Source organism: Chrysemys picta, chromosome 13 (assembly GCF_011386835.1).
Source record: "Chrysemys picta bellii isolate R12L10 chromosome 13, ASM1138683v2, whole genome shotgun sequence".
NCBI lineage: Eukaryota > Metazoa > Chordata > Testudines > Emydidae > Chrysemys > Chrysemys picta.
This window is the reverse complement of record NC_088803.1, coordinates 13,238,826-13,261,753: the sequence shown is the minus strand read 5'-3', so window position 1 is coordinate 13,261,753 and position 22,928 is coordinate 13,238,826. Positions and strand designations below refer to the sequence as shown.

General features: G+C 43.1%; 1 protein-coding gene across 1 annotated transcript; it reads left to right on the top strand.

The window, feature by feature from the left end:
• Window positions 1-14,883: 14,883 nt before the first annotated feature.
• LOC103307055 (olfactory receptor 11A1-like) lies at window positions 14,884-15,867 on the top strand. The gene has a single exon (XM_008177073.3). The coding sequence runs from the start codon at window positions 14,884-14,886 to the stop codon at window positions 15,865-15,867; it is 984 nt and encodes a 327-aa protein (XP_008175295.3).
• The last annotated feature ends 7,061 nt before the right edge of the window (window positions 15,868-22,928 follow it).

Here is a 22,928-nt window from a genome sequence, read left to right as displayed (position 1 = left end):
GGAAAAGAGAAGACTGAGAGGGGACATGATAGCAGTTTTCAGATATCTAAAAGGATGTCATAAGGAGGAGGGAGAAAACTTGTTCACCTTAGCCTCTAAGGATAGAACAAGAAGCAATGGGCTTAAACTGCAGCAAGGGAGGTCTAGGTTGGACATTAGGAAAAAGTTCCTAACTGTCAGGGTGATTAAACACTGGAATAAATTGCCTAGGGAGGATGTGGAATCTCCATCTCTGGAGATATTTAAGAGTAGGTTAGATAAATGTCTATCAGGAATAGTCTAGACAGCATGTGGTCCTGCCATGCGGGCAGGGGACTGGACTTGATGACCTCTCGAGGTCCCTTCCAGTCCTAGAATCTATGAATCTATGAATCTATGAAAAAGGTAAAACAAAACTAATATTTAACTTAACAAGCTAAGTGAATTCAAAACAAAGGTCTCTCTCACCACAAGTTGCAACAGTCTTACTGGCTGAATCTTTCAGTCAGGATCCCTCCCCAAGTCCAATTCTGCTCCTTTGTTCTTCAGGTATTGCTGATGCTGTTGGAAGAGAGAAAGGGAGAGATGATTTTGGTTGTCTGCTCTCACCTTGTATTGTTATGTCTCTTGAACAAGAATCATCTCCCGTTCAGGTTCAGGAGACAGAAAGTTTGTGTGGACAAGAAGCTTAAGCTGCTTCTTTTTCAAAATGTAGTTTTTTTGCCGACATCCTCTCTCCTGCCAAAAAGTGGCCACTTAATCTGTTGATGGCCCATTTGATCCTGTGGTCACCTGGCTGAGCTCTTGGCTAGCCTTTTGTCTCTGTAACTGGTTTGTGACTGTCCTCCATAATATGTTGGAACATGTCTTGGTAACATCATACAGTGTAATCTTATAACCCTACATACAATGCTACCCCACATATTTTACCAAAACAATAATAATCAGCAGATTATGAGTTTACAAACAATACCTCACAAGGCCTACTTTGTACAAGATTTATCGTAGTCCTTTAAAAGGGGTCAATATAGGGTTACAGACTGTCATACCTTCCGAGTAGAGTTGGTCAGTTAATGCCATAAATCATGAAGTGCAACACATCCCCATGAGTGGTCAGTACTAGATGTTTCAGATGAAGAGCTTCAATGGAGTTACTCCTGATTTACACCCAATCCCATTGCTTCCTCTGAGCCAGTAAAAAATAGGTCATAGTTTCCAAAGGTGTTATGCACAGTTTTTAATGCACACACTTTCCCTTCAGTTTAAGTTAAAAAAAACCCAGTTCTCTGTCATCATGGCTATAGCTGTTTTGTATCAGAGAATCAGCGGAGAGTTAGGCTTGAGCAATTCTTTTCTTTCTTCAGTGAGGATTTGCAGATCTAGTTTCCTTCCTGCTAACACCACCCATTTGTTTCTTTCAGCCATTCTTGTGCCTGCCTTTTCTGCTTCAGGTGGGATATCAATGATTTCTCCCAGACATAATCAGAGATGTCCGAAGCTGAAAATTAGTTTGTCAGGACATAGATTCTACAGTGATTTGTATAATAAATAATAATAATAATAAAACAACCTAAAAGAGAAAGAGCATGAGAATGAGAGTGGAATCACCTAAATAAGTGACTAGATTTTCAAAAGTCTTCAGCCTCCAGGAGCAAATATTTCTCTCCCTGACTAGGAATTTCAAAGGAGCCTAAGGGAGTTAGGCTCCTATGGACAGCTTTTCAAATGTATTTAGGTACCTAAAGGGGCCGATAGGAGCCTAGTGGGATTGACAAAAATGCCTAAGCACATCATGGGCCTGACTCCCATTGAACAGAATGACCCAACTGTCTACAATGTGTAAGAAAAAAAAATGAATGATCACAGGGGACTCCAATTTGAGTGACATTTGCTGCAGGTCTCATGCTAAAACATCCCTTGAATTTCTAAACATTATAGATGATAATTCCCGAATGCAAAAGGTGTTGAATCCTATATTGGGGAATTCTATATTAGACCTTGTATTGACAGATAAAGAGGAACTGATCACAGAACTAAAAATTCATGGTAACTTAAGTACAAGTGATCATGACTTAACCACACATACAATGTGCAAAAAGTATAACGTTTAGAGCAGTCATATATATGTATACTTGGGGCTTTAACAGGGCCAACTATACAAAGTTGAAAACAGTTATGAGCCAAATCAGCTGGGAGGAATGATTTAGTTAGAAAAATGTGAATGATAATTGGGAATCATTTAAGGATGCTTTACTAGTCACCCAAAAAGACACACTTAAGGAAGAAATAGGTATTAGCTAAAAAAAAACCCTGACTTGGTTTAGAGGGAAGTGAAGACAGTTTTCAGCTTCATCAGTGGAAGAAAACATAAAATCTTCACTGAGAAAGTTTTCAGGCGAAAAAAAAATTGGGGGAGTGGTAAATAAGAAGAGGAAAAGCCACTGATACAGAATGATCTGGATCACTTGGTAAACTGGGCACAAGCAATTTGCATTTTAATATGGCTAAATGTAAATATATGCATCTAGGAACAAAGAATGGTGGCCATACTTACAGGATGTGGGGCTGTATCCTGGGAAGGACTGACTCAGAAAAAGATTGGAGTGGTGGTGGATAATCAAGTGCAGATGTGCTCCTAGTGCAGTGCTGTGGCCAAAAGGGCTAATGCAATCCTTGGATGCATAAATAGGGGAATCTTGAGTAGGAGTAGAGAGGTTATTTTACCTCTGTATTTGACACTGGTGTGGCCACTGCTGGAATCCTGTGTCCAGTTCTGTTGCCCACAGTGCAAGAAAGATGTTGACAAATTGGAGAGGGTTCAGAGAAGAGCCCTGAGAATGATTAAAGGATTAGAAAACCTGCTTTATAGAGATAGACTCAAGGAGCTCAATCTATTTAGCTTAACAAAGAGAAGGTTAAGAGGTGACATGATGACAGTGTGTAAATACCTATGTGGGGAACAAATATGTAATAATGGGCTCTTCAACTTAGCAGAGAAAGGTCTAACACTATCCAGTTGCTGGAATTTGAGCCTAGACAAATTCAGACTGGAAATAAGGTGTAAATTTTTAACAGTGAGAGTAATTAACAAGTAGAACAATTTACCATGGGTCATGGTGGATTCTCCATCACTGGTAATTTTAAAATCAAGATTGGATGTTTATCTAAAAGATCTGCTCTAGGAATTATTTTTGGGAAAGTTCTATTGCCTGTGTTATGCAGGAGGTCAGACTAGATGCTCACAATGGCCCCTTCTGGCCTTGGAATCTATCAATGCTTAAGGCTGAAATTTTCATTGGAGACTGAAGCCCTTTACAGCTGTTTACCATATAATCATATCTATCCAGGGCCTCAATATGATAAAATATGAAGGAAGTGCAACAATATGATAAAATCCTGCTCTGGGGCGGGGTGGTGGTAATGGATGAACAAGATCACTTAATCCCTCAATTTCATTTCCCTATCTGATTCTCATATTTGCAAATAAAAGGAGTTATTAAATGGTTACTTTACCTTTCAGAATGATGGACACAATATTTAAACCCTGATCTGACTCCTTCACTCAGTATCACATATGCCATTTCTGCAGGCTGTCTGGACTCCCCATCTATCTCATGTGCTTCAATTCTCTCAGAAATGAGACCTGATTCTCTTGTCCCATGTGGTATGTCTTGTGTTATATCCAGTGACAGCAAATGAGTGCCTTTCCTAACTCAATATTTATCCTTCCAATAGGAAGGTGCATCTTGACTCTTTTGCTGCTGAGTTTTCAAAATTAATGAGAAGGGGAATGTTAATAACATGCTTATTCGCTAGACTGTACAAACAGCCAAAGGAATAGACTTCAATCCTCAAAAGGAAAGTAAAGGAGAGAGGAGAACTGCTAAGATAAACATGTCCTTCTTTCCATCACCCTCACTCACCACCTGGTCAGTTTACAGCTAGTTGAAATGTTTGGAGTTTCACATTTTGTTACTGACATTTTCCATCAATTTGAAATGCCGATACAAAGAAATAGATAATTGTTCATGCTTGTGGGCATGAAAAATTTGTCCTATTTTTCTGGTTGAAAATGTTGTATTTCAAAACATTGATGAAAAAAGGTGAAATTCTGATGAGGGGAAAAAAGGTTAATTTTGTCACAAATTTGAAATGCTTTTGAAATTCTAATCCTCAAACACATAAATGAGGATTTAGGCGCCCACATGTATTTTCTTACTTTAGACATTTTTTGCCTAAGGTTAAAATTGTCCAAAGCAACTAAGTGACTTAGAATCCCAAGTCCCATTTTCAAAATTATCCTTGGACCATGTCTACAAAGGTATTTAGGTAGCTAAAGATGCAGATAGGCATGTAGGGCCAGATTTTTAAAGGTATCTAGGTGCCTAAAGGGATTTTCAAAAATACCTATGCACGTAACACCCATTGAAATCACCCATTGTTAAGCAGCTAGATGCTTTTGAAAATTTCATTAGGCACCAAAGTACCTTTAAAAATCTGGCCCTATATGACTTGCCTAAGGTCACAAGTGAATCTTTGGCAGAGCTGGTCTCTCAAGTCTCCTCCAAGTCTCCTGAACCACAAGACCATCCTTCCCTTGGTTAACTGAGGGAATGTGCCTACCAGTTGTTACCTGAGTTCAGAACTGGAGGTAGGGACCCCTCTTCTGAGCTGTGGACCCCTCTATAACTTGGTCAGCTCCAAAGCAGATTACTATGATGCACTCTATAGTGGGTCACAACTGAAATCTACTCTCAAGTTGAAGGTCATGCAAGTTACATGAGGCCAGTTGGTAAGCAGAGTAGCTCTTCCTGAGAACACTTTTCCTAGTTCATGTCTTTGACCATGTCACCCTTCTCTTTGCATCCGTTCATAGGCTTCCTATTCTCCATCACATCAAACATAATCTATTGGTCTTCATTTTCAAGACCCTTCCTGGCCTATCCCCATCTTTCTTTAGACTCATAGACTCATAGACTCAAAGGTCAGAAGGGACCATTATGATCATCTAGTCTGACCTCTCGCATGATGCAGGCCACAAAACCTGACCCACCCACTCCTGGAAGAATTCTCTCCCTTGACTTAGCTGTAGAACTCCCAAATCATTATTTAAAGACTTCTAGTCGCTCAGAATCCTCCAGCAAGTGACCCCTGCCCCATGCTGCGGAGGAAGGCGAAAAACCTCCAGGGCCTCTGCCAATCTACCCCGGAGGAAAATTCCTTCCCGACCCCAAATATGGCGATCAGCTGATCCCCGAGCATTGCGGGCAAGATTCTCTAGCCAGACCTTCTGGAAAAGTTCTCTGTAGTAACTTTTAATATCCCAACATTGACCATTGTTATCGACCTATTGACTAAAATCACTGTATCCCATCAAACCATCCCCTCCATAAACTTATCAAGCTTGATCTTAAAGCCAGAGAGGTCTTTCTCCCCCACTGTTTCCCTCGGAAGGCTATTCCAAAACTTCACCCCTCTGATGGTTAGAAACCTTCGTCTAATTTCAAGCCTAAACTTCTCGACGGCCAGTTTATATCCATTCGTTCTAGTGTCCACATTAGTACTGAGCTGAAATAATTCCTCTCCCTCCCTGATATTTATCCCTGTGATATATTTAAAGAGAGCAATCATATCCCCCCTCAGCCTTCTTTTGGTTAAGGTAAACAAACCGAGCTCCTCGAGTCTCCTTTCATACGACAGATTTTCCATTCCTCGGACCATCCTAGTGGCCCTTTTCTGTACCCGTTCCAGTTTGATTTCATCCTTTTTAAACATGGGAGACCAGAACTGTACACAGTACTCCAAATGAGGTCTCACCAGTGCCTTGTATAACGGAACCAGCACCTCCCTATCCCTACTAGAAATACCTCGCCTAATGCATCCCAAGACCGCATTAGCTTTTTTCATGGCCCCGTCACATTGCCGACTCATAGTCATCCTGCGATCAACCAGGACTCCGAGGTCCTTCTCCTCTTCCGTTACTTCCAACCGATGCGTCCCCAGCTTATAACTAAAATTCTTGTTAGTTATCCCTAAATGCATAACCTTACACTTCTCACTATTAAATTTCATCTTATTACTATTACTCCAGTTTACAAGGTCATCTAAATCTCCCTGCAGGATATCCCGATCCTTCTCCGAATTAGCAATACCTCCCAACTTTGTGTCATCCACAAACTTTATCAGCCCACTCCTACATTTGGTTCCGAGGTCATTAATGAATAGATTAAATAAAATAGGACCCAAAACCGAACCTTGAGGAACTCCACTGGTAACCTCCCTCCAGCCTGACACTATCAAGATGTCGACTCCCACCTCTGATCAGCCCATCAATGCCAGCCTCCATTGCCCTCTTGTTAAGTTTTCAAACAAGCAGCTTCATGTTTTCTCCCATGCTGCCCCTCATGCCTGGGGGAGCCCCCATAAACATCCACAAAGCAACCTCATTATCCTCCTTCACATTCCTGCTTTAAAATCTCCTTTACCGTAATATCTGCAAAAAAACGTGACGACAGTTAGGAAACTGGGGAGCTGAGACCACTACCTATGACGCTGACCAATATTATCTCATTGTTTCCTTGTACTCCCCTGCTGGTCTATCTGTATCCATCTGTTGTCTCTTGTCTTGTACTTACATTGAAAGCTCCTTGGGTAAGGATATTCTTTTTGTTATATGTTTGTACAGCACCTAGCACAATGGTGTCTTGGTCCATGACTGGGGACCAAGGTGCTATTGCAATACAAAACATCATCATCATCATCATCACATGTCAACATACCAGTGTTAGCTTTAATCTAGCTAGCATTAGTACCAAGGGAAGCCACAATAACATGCACTTCAGCGTGGTGCTGACTAATAGTACAGCCAATTGATTGAACACGAACATCTTGGTCAACTCTGAACTGAATCCGAACCAACTATGGTAGATGCAGATATCTAATGCACAAATGGAAAATCAAGGAGTCCCCAGCATGGTGGGGCAGATCCCCATGACAGACAATCAAACATATCACCACCTACTGCCCAGTTTATATATATATGAAGGAGGCATCACTGCAATAAATTCTGTCACTCCTGATGGTGCCATCTGGCTTGATCGACCTCAGGGGACATGGTAGTGCATGCTCTGCACCAGCCAAACAAAAGAAGAAGAAGATTGAACACATGTGTAGTTCATGATGATAAATGTTCAGAAGACCAAATAACCAACATACCTTAATTTATTGCTAAAAGTCAATAATAGTGCAGTACCTGAAAGAGTTACTATATTACTGATCCTTCTGGGAAACTATTCCATGTACCATGTTGGTTCATCTTGCACAGAAGGTACACTCCCAAAGTATGCCCCCACCCCTGAATTAGTTATATTGATAGATACCAGTTACAAGAACTCTATAGATCACCCAAGACAAGAATTCACCAATCAGCTTTTTATTTAAGAACATAAGAACAGCCATAGTGGATCAGACCAAAGGTCCATCTAGCCCAGTATCCTGTCTCCTGACAGTGGCCAATGCCAGGGGCCCCAGAGGAAATGAACAGAACAGGCAGTCATCAAGTGATCCATCCCTTCTCGCCCATTCCCAGCTTCTGGCAAACAGAGGCTAAGGACACCATCCCTGTCCATCCTGGCTCATAGCCATTGATGGACCTATCCTCCACGAACATATCTAGTTCTTTTTTGAACCCTGTTATAGTTTTGGCCTTCATGATTGTGACGGGTTCGGTCACAGAGACCTCCTTGGGACTGTCACCTGATGTGCTGAGACTACCTCTGAGCCCATTTTCTCTGCCAGTTTGGGACTCCAGAACCCTGTCTTGTTGAGCCAGACACGCAAGCCTGCTGCAACACAGACCCATGGTCTGAACCACACCCCCAAAGCTGCAGACTTAACTGAAAACAGCTTAACAAGTGCTCCTCTCTCCAGTACCCAGACACCCAGCTCCCAATGGGATCCAAATCCCAAATAAATCCATTTTACTTTGTATAAAGCTTATACAGGGTAAACTCATAAATTGTCCACCCTCTAAAACACTGATAGAGAGATAAGCACAGCTGTTTGCTGCCCCAGGTATTCATCACTTACTCTGGGTTAATTAATACCAAAAGTGAGTTTATTAAGTATATAAGGTAGGATTTAAGTGGTTTCAAGTAATAACAGACAGAACAAAGTAAATTACCAAGCAAAATAAAACAAAACATGCAAGTGTAAGCCTAATACATTAAGAAACTGATTACAGATAAAATCTCACCCTCAGAGATGTTCCAATAAGCTTCTTTCACAGATTGTACTCCTTCCCAGTCTGGGCCCAATTCTTTCCTTGGTACAGTTCTTGTTAGCTCCAGCTCAGGTGGTAACTAGGGGACTTCTCATGACTGGAACCCTCTTTCTTCTGTTCTATCACCTTATATATCTTTGGCACAAAGCGGGAATCCTTCATCTCTCTCTGGGTTCCCATCCATCTTTCTAAATGGAAAAGCACCAGGTTAAAGATGGATTCCAGTGATCACATGTCACTGTAAGACTTCATTACCCACTTGCTGGCACCCACGTATACAAAAAGGCTTACAAGTAAACAGAGCCATTTACAACCAATTGTCTTGGTTAATGGGAGTCATCAAGATTCCAAACCACCATTAATGGCCCACACTTTGCATAATTACAATAGGACCTTAGAATTATATTTCATATTTCTAGTTTCAGATACAAGAATGATACATGCATACAAATAGGATGAACACACTAAGTAGATTATAAGCTTTGTAATGATACCTTACAAGAGACCTTTTGCATGAAGCATATTCCAGTTCATTATATTCACACTCATTAGCATATTTTCATAAAATCATATGGTGTGCAACATCACAATGATATCCTCTGGCAAGGAGTTCCACAGGTTGACTGTGTGTTGTGTGAAAAATACTTCCTTTTGTTTATTTTAAATCTGCTGCCTATTAATTTCCTTTGGTAACCCCCTAGTTCTTGTGTTATGCAAAGGAGTAAATAACACTTCCTTATTTACTTTGTCCACACTAGTCATGATTTTATACTTTGTTTTTTCTGGTACCATGATGTACCCTATAGCTCTTATTTTTGAACACAGCATTCCAAACCAGTGAGGCATGAAGGCATTCCTTAACTTGTACCAGGGTAGAACACTCACATATCCTGATTTTGACAGGATTTATATTCTCTAGTGCCAAACACTCCATTTAGCCTTGCTGTGTATTATGGGACATATAGCTCTTGTCACAAGGGAGCAAGAGTGAACCTAATACAATGTAGCATAACTTTGTGCTAATGTTTATCATGTGATGTGTAATACATATAAATGTAGTGTGCAGTACGTATAACATTTCTCTTGGCCAACAGCAGGCTAACCACCCAAGTATGTACCCAGAGTCCTGGGCCAGGTTTGTACAGCCCATGCTGCCCCTGCTTCATGGCTTTTGGTCCTTAAGCTCGCTAGATAAAAGATAGAGTGGGTATATCTACCCCTGCTGCCGTCACTCTCTGTGATTGCAGTGTAAACATACTCTAAAATCCTCAGGCTTAAGGGGGAATGTGAGTGGGACATGAGTCTGTCTTGGCCATTGCTACAGATGAATTTCACTCTGTCTGTGACCCTGCTGCAGTCACGATCACAACGGTGGTGGAATGCTTGAAAATGTGACCACATACACCAAAAGGCTCAGAAACAAGAATGCAAATAAAAAGCACCCTGCAATTTCTGTTTGGCTTTTGTTTATCTCATGATTTTCAACCAACCTCATGCGATTTTTGGGGCTGACTCATGATTTTTGAATGGTTGGGGTTGGCAATCCTAGTGTGTGTGTGTGTGTGTGTGTATGTTTGTGTGTGTTTGTGTGTGTTTGTGTGTGTGTGATTTGTTGTGTTTCTTTCTGTGTGTATATGAGTGTGTCTTTGTGTCTGTCATTGGGTAGGATCTGCTGCTGCTTTATTTTTGGTTTTGGCAGGATGGCCAATCCCAAGTGTTAAAAATAAGTGAGTTAGGTCACAGAAAATAGAATCATAGGACTGGAAGGGACCTTGAGAGGCCATCTAGCCCAGTGCCTGCACTCATGCACTCAATAATAATTACATTATTTATTATTAATTATTATTATTATTATTATTAATATAAAACCATGGGGCTGCATAAAATTATGAATATCAAGCAAGATGTGGAGATGTTGTACATCCGATGATATGATACAGAGGTTCCCAAAGTGGGGTTCGTGAACCCCTGGGGGTTTGCAAAATGTTACAGGGGGTTCTCAGGAAAAAAATCCCTAATGGCGGACAGAGCTGTCCCTAGGGACCCCGGGCAGCACAGGGAAGGCAGCCCGGAGCCCCTAGACTTCCAAGAGCTAAGCAGATCAAAGCAAACATATCTATCACACTGAGGAGATTTAAACTTCAAGACTCCTTATAAGAAATGGAAAGGGAGGTGGATATTTTTTGCTGTTTTTAAAATTAAATAGGCAGCTAGTATTCTTTTAAAAATTATTATGAAGAATAAGTTTAAGCTTTGTTGTAACGTGCGTTGCTTGCCTGGATTGCTCAAGACCTGAATGCTTGTGTAGGAGGGACTCTTTGAGTTGGCTTTTTACATACCTTCATGCTGTTTTACACCTGATACTCCTTGATGAAACATAAGAGCCTTATCTTATAACAGGCTTATTCAAAGTGATACAAGCTATGAAAGTGAGATCTTGGAAGAGTGTTGCCATTTTCATAATGTTATACAAATACTGTAATGATAAATAATAAATAGTGTGTAATAAGCATGTCATAAAAACAACTTTTATATTTCCAAGATCACTGCTTTTATAATTTATACTCAGGTAAAAGAGAAAATCCCTGGAAATATTCATTTTTAGGAGGGGGGTTGCGAGACTTGACATTTTAGTGAAAGGGGTTCACAGGTTGTTAAAGTTTGGGACCACTGTGATAGAGGGAAAAGTCTGCTATCTGTGGAGGAAGCAATTAAAAATGAAGAATATAACATCAATTCTGTGAGGAGTCAGTCAGAGTGAAAGGTCATGATACCAAGCGATGGCCAAGTGTGCATCCCAGGCCAAGAAAGCATAAAGGAGAGAAGAAAGCAAATCTCTTAAGAAAGACTGGAAAGATTTACACAGAAATCAACACACGGTCTTGAGGAGCCTCCAGGTACAGACACATAACCTTCATGGATTTGCTGAGCTCTCGTCTGTGCCCACTGTAGATGTGATGGGTGGGAGGCACAGTTTGCCCTGTCCTATCTCTGCATTTCCCTTCTCATTGCTGCTCACCAGCTTCCTTTGTGACTTCTTGAGACTCCCATCTCCTGTGAGATGCTGTCAGGGACCCCCCCACACACACTGTTATGACCTTCCCACCTCGATGCACATGCTGGAAGGGGAAGGGAAGTGCAGAGACATGACATGGCACCAAAGGGGGTTGGGTAAAGGTCTGTTAATTGGCAGGGATGGGATGGGAGCTCTTCTTAACTGACATGCTGGCCAGGTGCTCAGGGAAGCCACTGAGAAAGTTACCTGAGCTGTCATCTCATCTACCTAATAAAAACAAAGACATCCTTTGAGTTAGAAGTTCTTCTCACGCCTTAATTTTCCCTTTGAGTTTAGAAGTTGACTCCATTCCCACCTCTGCTGATACTGTCTAGAGAGTATAGATATGATTAGCTTTTCCCCTTTGGCTTATTTCAAGCACCTATCAGCCGAAGTGCCAAGGGAGATGCCTCCTTCTCACATGAAGGATAAATAATGAATCACAATAGACACAGGCTCTTTAGTACTACATACAAGGCACAGAAAACCAAGCAGGCCATCTGGACCATTGCTGAGAGAATGAAGACAAGTGAAGAAGATGGTGACTGACTGCTGAGAATGCAATCTGCACCCGGCTCTCCAAAAGGCTGACTGAAGAGGTTATATCAGAGATTCAAGATCATGCAGATCAGTCTTAAAGGTAAAGCAATCTTTCCCCCCCTTCCTATTTGAAATGATAGAAACAGATCAGGAAATAAAAATACAACCATTCATAGATTCCAAGGCCAGAAGGTACCATGGTGAACATCTAGTCTGACCTCATGTAAAACACAGGCCTTTGGAACTTCCCCAAATTAATTTCTGCAGCACCCACTAATAAAAGAAAATGCTTCTGTGTGCAATACAGTGTCAGCCTGAAATATGTTCTCATCTGAAACTGAAATGTAGCTGGATTTCCAAAACACGCAGATATTTATATGGCCAGCAATACCAAATTTGCATTCACAGCGATACAGTCATGGTTTATGGCTGTGATGATTTGGGGAATTTATCTGTGCAATTTATGAATTCTGGTTGATGCTATGAAGTTGTTATAAAATGGATGTATCCAGGAATGCCTCTAAGTGGATGTGGACACCACTTGCTAACACTGGCAGAAGGATGTACCTACCGGGCAATGGAGAGTTGTTAACCTTAATGGGTGAACTCTGACTCAACAATTGGTATGCTGAGGAAGTGGGCTGGTGCTTGGAGAAACTACTTCCTCCAGATTGTTGCAGGGGGGCTGGTGATGAAGGATTTGGAAAAACACCAGGAGCAGAACAAAGGAACCAGGTTTTGGTAGGGGGACATATACATTCAAGACACTTGCTAAGACAGGAAGACGAAGTTTTGGGTAGGAGAGGAGAAGACACAGAGAAACTTTTGTAGTGGAGATCCTGTTTAGCTGCAGACTAGCTGTCATAACTATAAAGGGAAGGGTAATAGCTGTCCTGGGTACAGTACTATAAAACCCCTCCTGGCCAGAGACTCCAAAATCCTTTTCCCTGTAAAGGGTTAAGAAGCTCAGGTAACCTGGCTGGCATCTGACCTAAAGGACCAATAAGGGGACAAGATACTTTCAAATCTTGGGGGGGAGGAAGGCTGTTGTTTGTGTTCTTTGTTTGGGAGTGTGTTCGTTCTCGGGACTGAGAGGGACCAGACATCAATACAGGTTCTCCACATCTTTCTAAACAAGTCTCTCCTATTTCAAACTTGTAAGTAAATAGCCAGGCAAGGTGTGTTAGTTTTCCTTTGTTTTTCTCAACTTGTAAATGTACCTTTTACTAGAGTGTTTATCTTTGTTTGCTGTACTTTGAACCTGAGACTAGAGGGGAGTCCTCTGAGCTCTTTAAGTTTGATTACCCTGTAAGGTTAATTTCCATACTGATTTTACAGAGATGATTTTTACCTTTTTCTTTAATTAAAAGCCTTCTTTTTAAGAACCTGATTGATTTTTCCTTGTTTTAAGATCCAAGGGTTTTGGATCTTGATTCACCAGGAGTTGGTGGGAGGAAGGAGGGGGGATGGTTAATTTCTCCCTGTTGTAGATCCCAGGGGGGTTGGAACTTGATTCACCAGGAGTTGGTGGGAGGAAGGAGGGGGAATGGTTAATTTCTCCTTGTTTTAAGATCCAAGGGGTTTGGATTTGTTTTCACCAGGGATTTGGTGAAGGTTTTTCAAGGCTTCCCAGGAAGCGAATCCATTGAAATGGTGGCAGCCGAACCAGAGCTAAGCTGGTAGTTAAGCTTAGAAGTTTTTCATGCAGGCCCCTACATTTGTACCCTAAAGTTCAAAGTGGGGATCCAGCCTTGACACTAGCCAAGTCAGAGAAGGCTGGCTGGGGTAGAGAAGTCATGAGCCACCAACAAAGGATCCTGTACACCCAAGCCCAGAGAACTCTCCAGGGTGCGGAGAAAGCTGAGACAGGGAAATGTGGATCGGTGAGTTGATTGTTTTGTATAGCTCTGTGTATCTCTCGTGCTGTTAAGGAAAGAGCAATGGGGTTTTAGAATCCTGTACAAAGTCTGTCTGTGCATCTGCTGGCTCTCACCAGAGGGCTCACACCTTTAGTGGCATTGTGGGGAATGCAGAAGAGCTGCTGGGGAAGCCTGAGGAGCTGATGCTAGTTTCAGGGCCTGGGCAATTGGATCTGGCAAGAGGGGTGCCAGACAAAAGTTCTGAACCTGGAGTCCCAAAGCCAGGGACAGTGCCTAAACTTGGCCCAGCACCAGCAAGCTAAGAGCATATGTCATTCAGCATTTGGAACCCCTGACAACATTCTGACGTGTGTCCAACACGGGGAGCGTGACTAGATCCCTGACAATGGCGTTACACAGATGTTGGTGTTATCCTTGTCACTTCTATTCAGGTAAGTATCCCGCACCAATCACTATCATATCACAGCACCTACAAGAGTGAAAAACACTAAAGAGCAATAAGGAAATCCCCAAAAGTATCAAATAATAAACATCATCAGCAGTGGAGTCTTCACTGAAGGAAAGCATTTTTCTGCTCCTATATTTAACGCGTGACAGAAGGTGAGCAAATAATCTGAACTGTTATGACAACACTTAGGTCTCTGCATACTGCTAGGGAAAACTTTTTCACTGAGGTGCTTCTTTTGAAGCAAAATGGCTTTTTAAATTGAATGGAATATTTTGTGAAAATTTCCATATTCTGCTAAATTTCTGTTTTTTTTTTCTTTTGAAGAACCAAAACCCCAAACACTGAAAACAATGAGCAAAAATTGTAGATGAAAATTTTTTTTTTCTTTTTCAACTTTTTTTTCCCCAGGTAAACAACAAAACAAAGAAATTTCCCAACCACCTCTAAGTTGGGTAGCCTGAGCCATTATTTGATCTTTTACTGGTGGAGTTTGCATGGCAGAATATGCATGTTTTGTTCCGCAATGAGAGATACCAGGCAAATAAATACCATGGTCTGGGGTTTTGATCCAATTGTTGGAAAGGTAAATAGCAGGGAATGATGAGTTTTGAACATTTCTGGAATTTAAAAGAAGATATGGTTTAGATTTATTCTTTTCAAGTTGTATTTTTGGATTTGTTTGTGTTCCCTAGATATGACAATGACAAATGCAGAGTGGAGAAATCAAACAACCATCATAGAATTCATCCTCCTGGGATTTGGGGATCTCCCCGCATTGCAGATTCTTCTCTTCCAATTGTTGCTAGTGATCTATATTGTGACCTTGGCTGGGAACATCCTCATCATTGTGTTAGTTGTGGTTGATCAGCACCTTCACACCCCCATGTACTTCTTCCTGGGGAACTTGTCCTGCTTGGAGACCTGCTACACCTCCACCATCCTGCCCAGGATGCTGGCCAGTCTCCTGACTGGGGACAGAACCATTTCTGTTAGCGGCTGCTTGGTACAATTATATTTCTTTGGTTCTCTAGTAGGTACAGAATGTTACCTACTAGCTGCTATGTCTTATGATCGGTATTTAGCAATATGTAAACCACTGCATTATTCAACCCATATGAATGACAGGTTCTGCCTCCACCTAGCAGCTGGGTCTTGGCTAAGTGCATTTTTGGTTGTTACCATAATAATATTTTTAATGTCACAATTAACTTTCTGTGGCCCCAAAGAAATGGACCATTTCTTTTGTGATCTCACTCCAGTGATAAAACTGTCCTGTAGTGTCACCCACCAGATGGAACTTGTGACCTTCTTGGGCTCCTTCCTATTCACTTTACCACCATTTCTATTAACCCTGACATCCTACGTTTGTATAATAACTGCCATCCTGAGAATCTCTTCTAGCACTGGGAGGCAAAAAGCATTTTCCACCTGCTCTTCTCACCTTATTGTGGTGACTACTTTTTATGGCACGCTAATCATTGTGTATATTTTACCAAAAACCAAGGTGCTGCGAGAGCTTAACAAAGTGTTCTCTGTCTTCTACACCATCCTGACTCCCCTGGCCAACCCCCTCATCTACAGCCTGAGAAATAAAGAGGTCATGGAGGCCCTGAGAAAAGCTGTCAGGAACTCTGTGGCTTTCATGAGTTCATTTATAGAGGGTGACATTAAATGTAGTGTATGATCTATCAAATGTATTTGGGCCTAAGCTTTCATGGGCTAAACCCACTTCATCAGATGCATGGAGTGGAAAATACAGTAGGCAGGTATAAATACACAGTACATTAGAAGATTGGAGTTGCCTTACCAAGTGAGGGGTCAGTGCTAACAAGACAATTCAATTAAGGTGGAAGTGGGCTATTCTCAACAGTAGAATACCAAGGGAGGAAAAAACACTTTTGTAGTGGTAATGAGGCCAATGTAGTCAGGGTGGCGCATTTCAAACAGTTGACAAGAAGATGTGAGTAACAGTAGGGGGAAATTAGATTTGTAGTGACCCATCCACTCCCAGTCTTTATTCAGGCCTAGTTTGATAGTGTCCAGTTTGCAAATTAATTCCAGTTCTGCAGTTTCTAGTTGGAGTCTGTTTCTGAAGATTTTTTGTCGAAGAATTGCCACTTTTAAGTCTGCTATTGAGTGTTCAGGGAGAGTGAAGTGTTCTCTGACTGGTTTTTGAATGTTATAATTCTTGATGTCTGATTTGTGTCCAATTATTCTTTTGCGTAGAGACTCTCCGGTTTGGCCAATGTCCATGGCAGAGGGGCATTGCTGGCACATGATGGCATATATCATATTGGTAGATGTGCAGGTGAACGAGCCCCTGATGGTGTGGCTGATGTGGTTAGGTCCTATGATGGTGTCCCGTAAATAGATATGCGGACAGAGTTGGCAACAGGGTTTGTTGCAGGGATAGGTTCCTGGGTTAGTTAGAACGCCACTAGCCGTCACCTTCAGCCCCCAACTAAAACCTCTCCAGCACATCATAAAGGATCTACAACCTATCCCGAAGGACGATCCCTCACTCTCACAGACCTTGCGAGACAGGCTAGTCCTTGCTTACAGACAACGCCTCAACCTGAAGCTAATACTCACCAGCAACTACACACCACACAACAAAAACACTAACCCAGGAACCTATCCTTGCAACAAACCCCATTGCCAACAATATCAGCTACAGTGACTGTCAATACAGGGATTTCCTTTATAAATGATTTTATGTCCCATATCCCCCATGACTTTAATGAATCTTTGCTGGTTACTCCAGTTGGGGATTTGACCATTAAAACTGAAGTATAACTCCCCCTCTGCCACCATTTTCATTTGTTTTTGGAACTTTTTCACACACAAACCCCAATATTTTGATTTTAAAAGTTTTCAAGTTTTTGTTGTTTACAGAAAAACTGAGTTTTAAGTGACTAAAACATAAAAGGTTTGAAGATTTCACAAATTACAAAATTATTACAATTCGATAAATTGTGCAGGAAATTAAAGTTTTCAAAATTATTCATAGTTTTTAATTATAAATATATAAACTAGTTTTTTTAAAACTATATACTTTTAAAAAAAAAGATTTCTTTCTAAAATGTGAATGCAAATCTTATAAAATATTTGACAAAAATAACAAAAATAATTGACAGACTCAGCAGTTTTTGTTAAAACTTTTAATTTAAAAAAGGCCATTTGTCATTCGGGTGAGACACTTTTCCTTTGAAGAACGCTGACCAGCTAAAAAGTAAAGAAAATGGGAAAAGGGAGATTGTTAAAATGAAATGATCATTAACTTTTGTGACAAAGGTGCATGCCAGGTTTCAGAGGGTTAACGTGATAAATCTGTTCTTGTTTTCTGCGTCCTGGCTGCCGCACCTTGTAGGTTACTTCCCCCACGGGTTCAACCACCTCATAGGGCCCCTGCCATTGGGCCAGAAGTTTGCTTTCTGCCGTGGGTACCAACACCATAACCTGATCCCCTGGTTGGAACTGTTGCACTTTTGCCTGGCGATTGTAATGGGTTCGCTGGGCCTCCTGTGCCTTCTCCAAATGTTCCCGTACAATAGGGGTGACCCGGGCTATCTGGTCTCGCATCCGCATTACATGCTCTATTATATTTCTCCCCTCATTTGGTTCCTCTTCCCAGATCTCTTTGGCGATATCTAGTATGCCACGGGGGTGACGCCCGTATAATAACTCGAAGGGGGAAAACCCAGTTGAGGCCTGAGGTATCTCCCGGATAGCGAACATAAGGTAGGGTAGTAAGGTGTCCCAATCCTTCCCGTCCCAACTTACTACCTTCCTTATCATAGCCTTCAGGGTTCAGTTAAACCTTTCTACCAACCCATCAGTCTGCGGATGGTAGACCGAAGTTCTCAGGTTATGTATATGGAGCAGCGTACAGAGGTCCTTCTTTAGCTTTGACATAAATGGGGTTCCTTGGTCGGTTAATATCTCCTTCGGTAGCCCCATTCGGGCAAAGATCCCCACCAGCTCTTTGGCTATAGTTTTAGAGGCCGTGTTCTGCAGGGGGACGGCTTCTGGGTAGCGAGTAGCATAGTCCAAAACAACAAGTATATATTGGTGGCCCCGAGCCGTCTTCTCCAGGGGTCCCACTAGGTCCATGGCTATTCGCTCGAAGGGGCCCACTATGATGGGAAGAGGTACTAAAGGTGCCCTCAAGTGGGGACGGGGACTGTGCAGCTGACACTCTGAGCAGGAGGCACAGTACCGCCTCACTTCTTCATGTACTCCAGGCCAGGGTCTTCTCTACCCCCAAATGCCCCCCAAAAAGATGACTATGAGCAAGACTTAATACAGCGTTCTGGTGTTTTTGAGGTACTAGGATCTGCTGTACCTTCTGCCCCTGTACTGGTGCAACCCGGTATAAGAGATCCTTCTTCATTATGAAGTAGGGTCCTGGTCCCTGGGTTTTCCCTTCCACGGGGACCCCATCTATTTCAGTCACCTCCTTCCTAATGTTGTCATACCTTGTGTCTTCTGCCTAGTCCCGTCCAAAATTTCCTCTCCCGGGGCTAATCTGCCCAAGATCTAGGGGTCCAGTCTCTGTTGCCTCTACTGGTTCAGAAGCATTAGGGTGGGGCTCAGACTCAGGTGCTTCTCCCTCCTGCGTGGCCTCTTTTTCAGCTGCACGGGTCCGCCTACCTACAAGAGTGACCCTCTGGCTTTGGGTCAGTATTCGGGTTCCCAAGGCCTTAGCTGCCCTTCTTTCCCTTTTTGTCTTTCTACCCTGTCTGGGAGTGGAGAACAAATCTGGGGATATTTCAGAGAAGATTGGGGGTTGACAGTCTGCTGTGGATGCTTCACCAATTTTAGGGTCCCCATCTTTCTCCAATCCCCCTACTGGGAGTAAGTTTCCAAACCCTGGGATATCCCTCCCTATGAGCACCGGGTATGGGAGTTTAGGGACTACACCTGCTGCTACCTCAGTAGTGTTCCCTTGGATCTCGATTTTTACTGGGATGGTGGGGTAGTAACTTACTGTCCCATGGACACATGTTATCCCCGTACGTTTAGCCTGCAGCAGCTGACTACGCTTCACGAGCTTCCCTGAGATAAGCGTGATAGCACTCCCCAAATCATCCAGTGCTGTGGTCCCTACCCCATTTAGTTTCACTGATCTGGTATACATATGTGGGGTTAGTGAGACCCCCACAAGGTGGATTAGGGAGCATGGATCGGCCCATTTCCCCAGGTTACACTGCATAGGCTCCTCAGCACTGGGACACTGTGCAGCTATGTGTCCCCACTCCCCACAGGCATAACATCTGTATGGAGCCCTAGGCGTTCCCTGGTCTCTTGGTTTGGGCAGTCTAACATCACGATCCTCTTCTCCCTCAGTGCTCCGACTCTTTGTGGCCTCTGATGGGCCTTCAGCCTCTCTCTTTTTCCACCTGGGCCCTCCTGGTGGCCCAGTCACCCGAACTTTAGGACTTGGTGCTGCTAGTTTAACCTGGGGTGCCTCTTCCTTAACTGGTCGGGTCAGCTCCCTCGCTGACCTTCACCTCTCTACCAGGGCAACAACCTCGTCATAGGTGGAGGGTTCGTTCTGGCTTACCCAGACATGAAGGTCTGGTGGTAGTCCCCTCATGTATCGGTCGATGACCAGAACCGCTAGTATCTCTTCCGGACTCCGGGACTCTGTCTGCAACCACTTTCGTGTGAGATGGATGAGGTCATACAATTGGGACCGCGGGGTTTTGTCTTCCTGGTACCTCCAACCATGATACTGCTGGGCCTGCACTGCTGTCGTTACGCCAGATCTGGCCAGGATCTCTGCTTTCAGCTCGGGGTAGACCACTGATCTCGAGGCCAAGCCTCCCGTAGGGCTGTCCTCTCAAAGGCCAGAAGATATGCCTCTACATCATCCTCCCGTGTCATTTTCTGCAGCCAATGGCTGGCCCATATGAGCCGCGTCCCATCATGGCCATGATTCAGCTCTGTAAGGGACTTTATCTGGTTTACCAGTTCCCACAACATAGCTCGGTCTTGAGCAGCCTGGTCCATCAGCAGGCGATTAGTCTCTTGCTGCAGCCGTACTGCCTCCTGTTGGGCTGCTGCCTGGACACGGGTAACCTCCTGCTGGGCTGCCGTAGCTTGTATCAGTGCCCGCACTACGTCATCCATTGTGGGGGAAAAAAAATAAACCCTCTCCCTTTTTGTTTGTTCTTGTTGTTGTTGTTGTTTAAATCACCCTCCTTCTTCCGCCGCGCTGTGCACCCCAAGATCCCACCCCTGACACCAGTGTGACAAAGTTCCTCCTCTATCTTGGTGGGTCCTGCGCTTATTGGTGGATTTTCTTGCCTCAGAGATTCACCATGTGGGTTGTGGAACAGCCCAGAGACCTTCCCCTCTGGAAGAACCCACAGTCCAGGTCAATTGGGAGGTTTTGGGGGGAACCCAGGCCCGCCCCCTACTCCGGGTTTCAGCCCAGGGACCTGTGGACTGCAGCTGTCTATAGTGCCTCTTGTAACAGCTGCATGACAGCTACAACTCCCTGGGCTACTTCCCCATGGCCTCCTCCAAACACCTTCCTTATTCTCACCACAGGACCTTCTTCCTGGTGTCTGATAACGCTTGTGCTCCTCAGTCCTCCAGCAGTACAACCTCTCGCTCTCAGCTCCTTGTGCCTCTTGCTCCCAGCTCCTCACACTCGCACCACAAACTGAAGTGAGCTCCTTTTAAAACCCAGGTGCCCTGATTAGCCTGCCTTAATTGATTCTAGCAGCTTCTTCTTAATTGACTCCAGGTGTCCCAATTAGCCTGCCTGCCTTAACTGGTTCTAGCAGGTTCCTGATTACTCTAGTGCAGCCCCTGCTCTGGTCACTCAGGGAACAGAAAACTACTCATCCAGTGACCAGTATATTTGCCCTCCACCAGACTCCTGTACCCCACTGGTCTGGGTCTGTCACACTTTATAAGTTTCAAATATTTTAACTGTTTCCTTCCTTTTCTGCCTATATAGTAATATAATAAAATAATTGTTAATGGTCTTTGTTACAATGGGAATAAAAAAACAACAATGTTAATTGATCTGAATGGCAGGTCAGACTGAGCTGTTCAATATTTTCGCAATGAGCATGGTTTTTAAACCAATAATATTCACTTTTGAGTCTATGACACCCACCCTGAATAATACATCTGACCTTTCACAAGTTCTTGGAGCAAAGAGAACATAAGAACATCCATATTAGGTGAGACCAAAGGTCCATCTAGCCCATTATCTTGTCTTCTGACAATGGCCAATGCCAGGTGCTATGGAGGGAATGAACAGAACAGGCAGCAATCAAGTGATCCATCCCCCATTCATAGCTTCTGGCAAACAGAGGCTAAGGACAATATCCATGCCCATCCTGGCATGGACTTATTCTCCATGAACTTATTTAGTTCTTTTTTGAAACCTGTTAGTGTCCTGGACTTCACAACATCCTCTGGCAAAGAGTTCCACAGGTTGACTGGGTGTTGTGTGAAGAAATACTTCCTTTTGTTTGTTTTAAACCTGCTGTCTATTAATTTCATTTGGTGACTCCTGGTTCTTGTGTTATGAGAAGGAGTAAATAACACTTCCTTATTTACTTTCTCCATACCACTCATGATTTTATAGACTTCTATCATATTCCCCCCTTAGTCATCCTTTTTCCAAGCTGATAAGTCCCAGTCTTATTAATCTCTCCTCATATGGAAGCTGTTCCATAACCCTAATCATTTTTGTTGCCCTTTTCTGTACCTTTTCCAATCCCAGTATATCTTTTTTGAGATGGGGTGACCAGATCTTCACACAGTCTTCAAGATGACTGGACAATTGGAGAAAGGCAAATATAGTGCCCATCCTTAAAAAAGGGAAGAAGGAGAACCCGGGGAACTACAGACTGGTCAGCCTCACCTCAGTCCCTAGAAAAATCATGGAGCAGGTCCTCAAGGAAACCATTTTGAAGCACTTGGAGGAGAGGAAGGTGATCAGGAACAGTCAACATGGATTCACCAAGGGCAAGTTATGCCTGACCAGCCTGATTGCCTTCTATGATGAGATAACTGGCTCTGTGGATATGGGGAAAGCAGTCAATGTGATCTATCTAGACTTTAGCAAAGCTTTTGATACAGTCTCTCACAGTATTCTTACCAGCAAGTTAAAAAAGTATGGATTGGATGAATGGACTATAAGGTGGATAGAAATCTGGCTAGATTGTTGGGTTCAATGGGCAGTGACCAAAGGCTCGATGTCTAGTTGGCAGCCGGCATGAAGCAGAGTGCCTCAGGGGTTGGTCCTGGGGCCGGTTTTGTTCAACATCTTTATTAATTATCAAAGGGGTAGCCATGTTAGTCTCGTGCTGTAAAAGCAGCAAAGAGTCCTGTGGCACCTTATAGACTAACAGACGTTTGGGAGCATGCGCTTTCGTGGGTGAATACCCACTTCTTCGGATGCATGTCTGAAGAAGTGAGTATTCACCCACGAAAGTTCATGTTCCAAAATGTCTGTTAGTCTATAAGGTGCCACAGGACTCTTTGCATCTTTATTAATTATCTGGATGATGGGATGGATTGCACTCTCAGCAAGTTCGCAGATGACACTAAGATGGGGGGAGAGGCAGATACAGTGGAGGGTAGGAATAGGGTCCAGAGTGATCTAGACAAATTGGAGGATTGGGCCAAAAGAAATCTGATGAGTTTCAACAAGGACAAGTGCAGAGTCCTGCACTTAGGACCGAAGAATCTCATGCACTGCAACAGGCTGAGGAT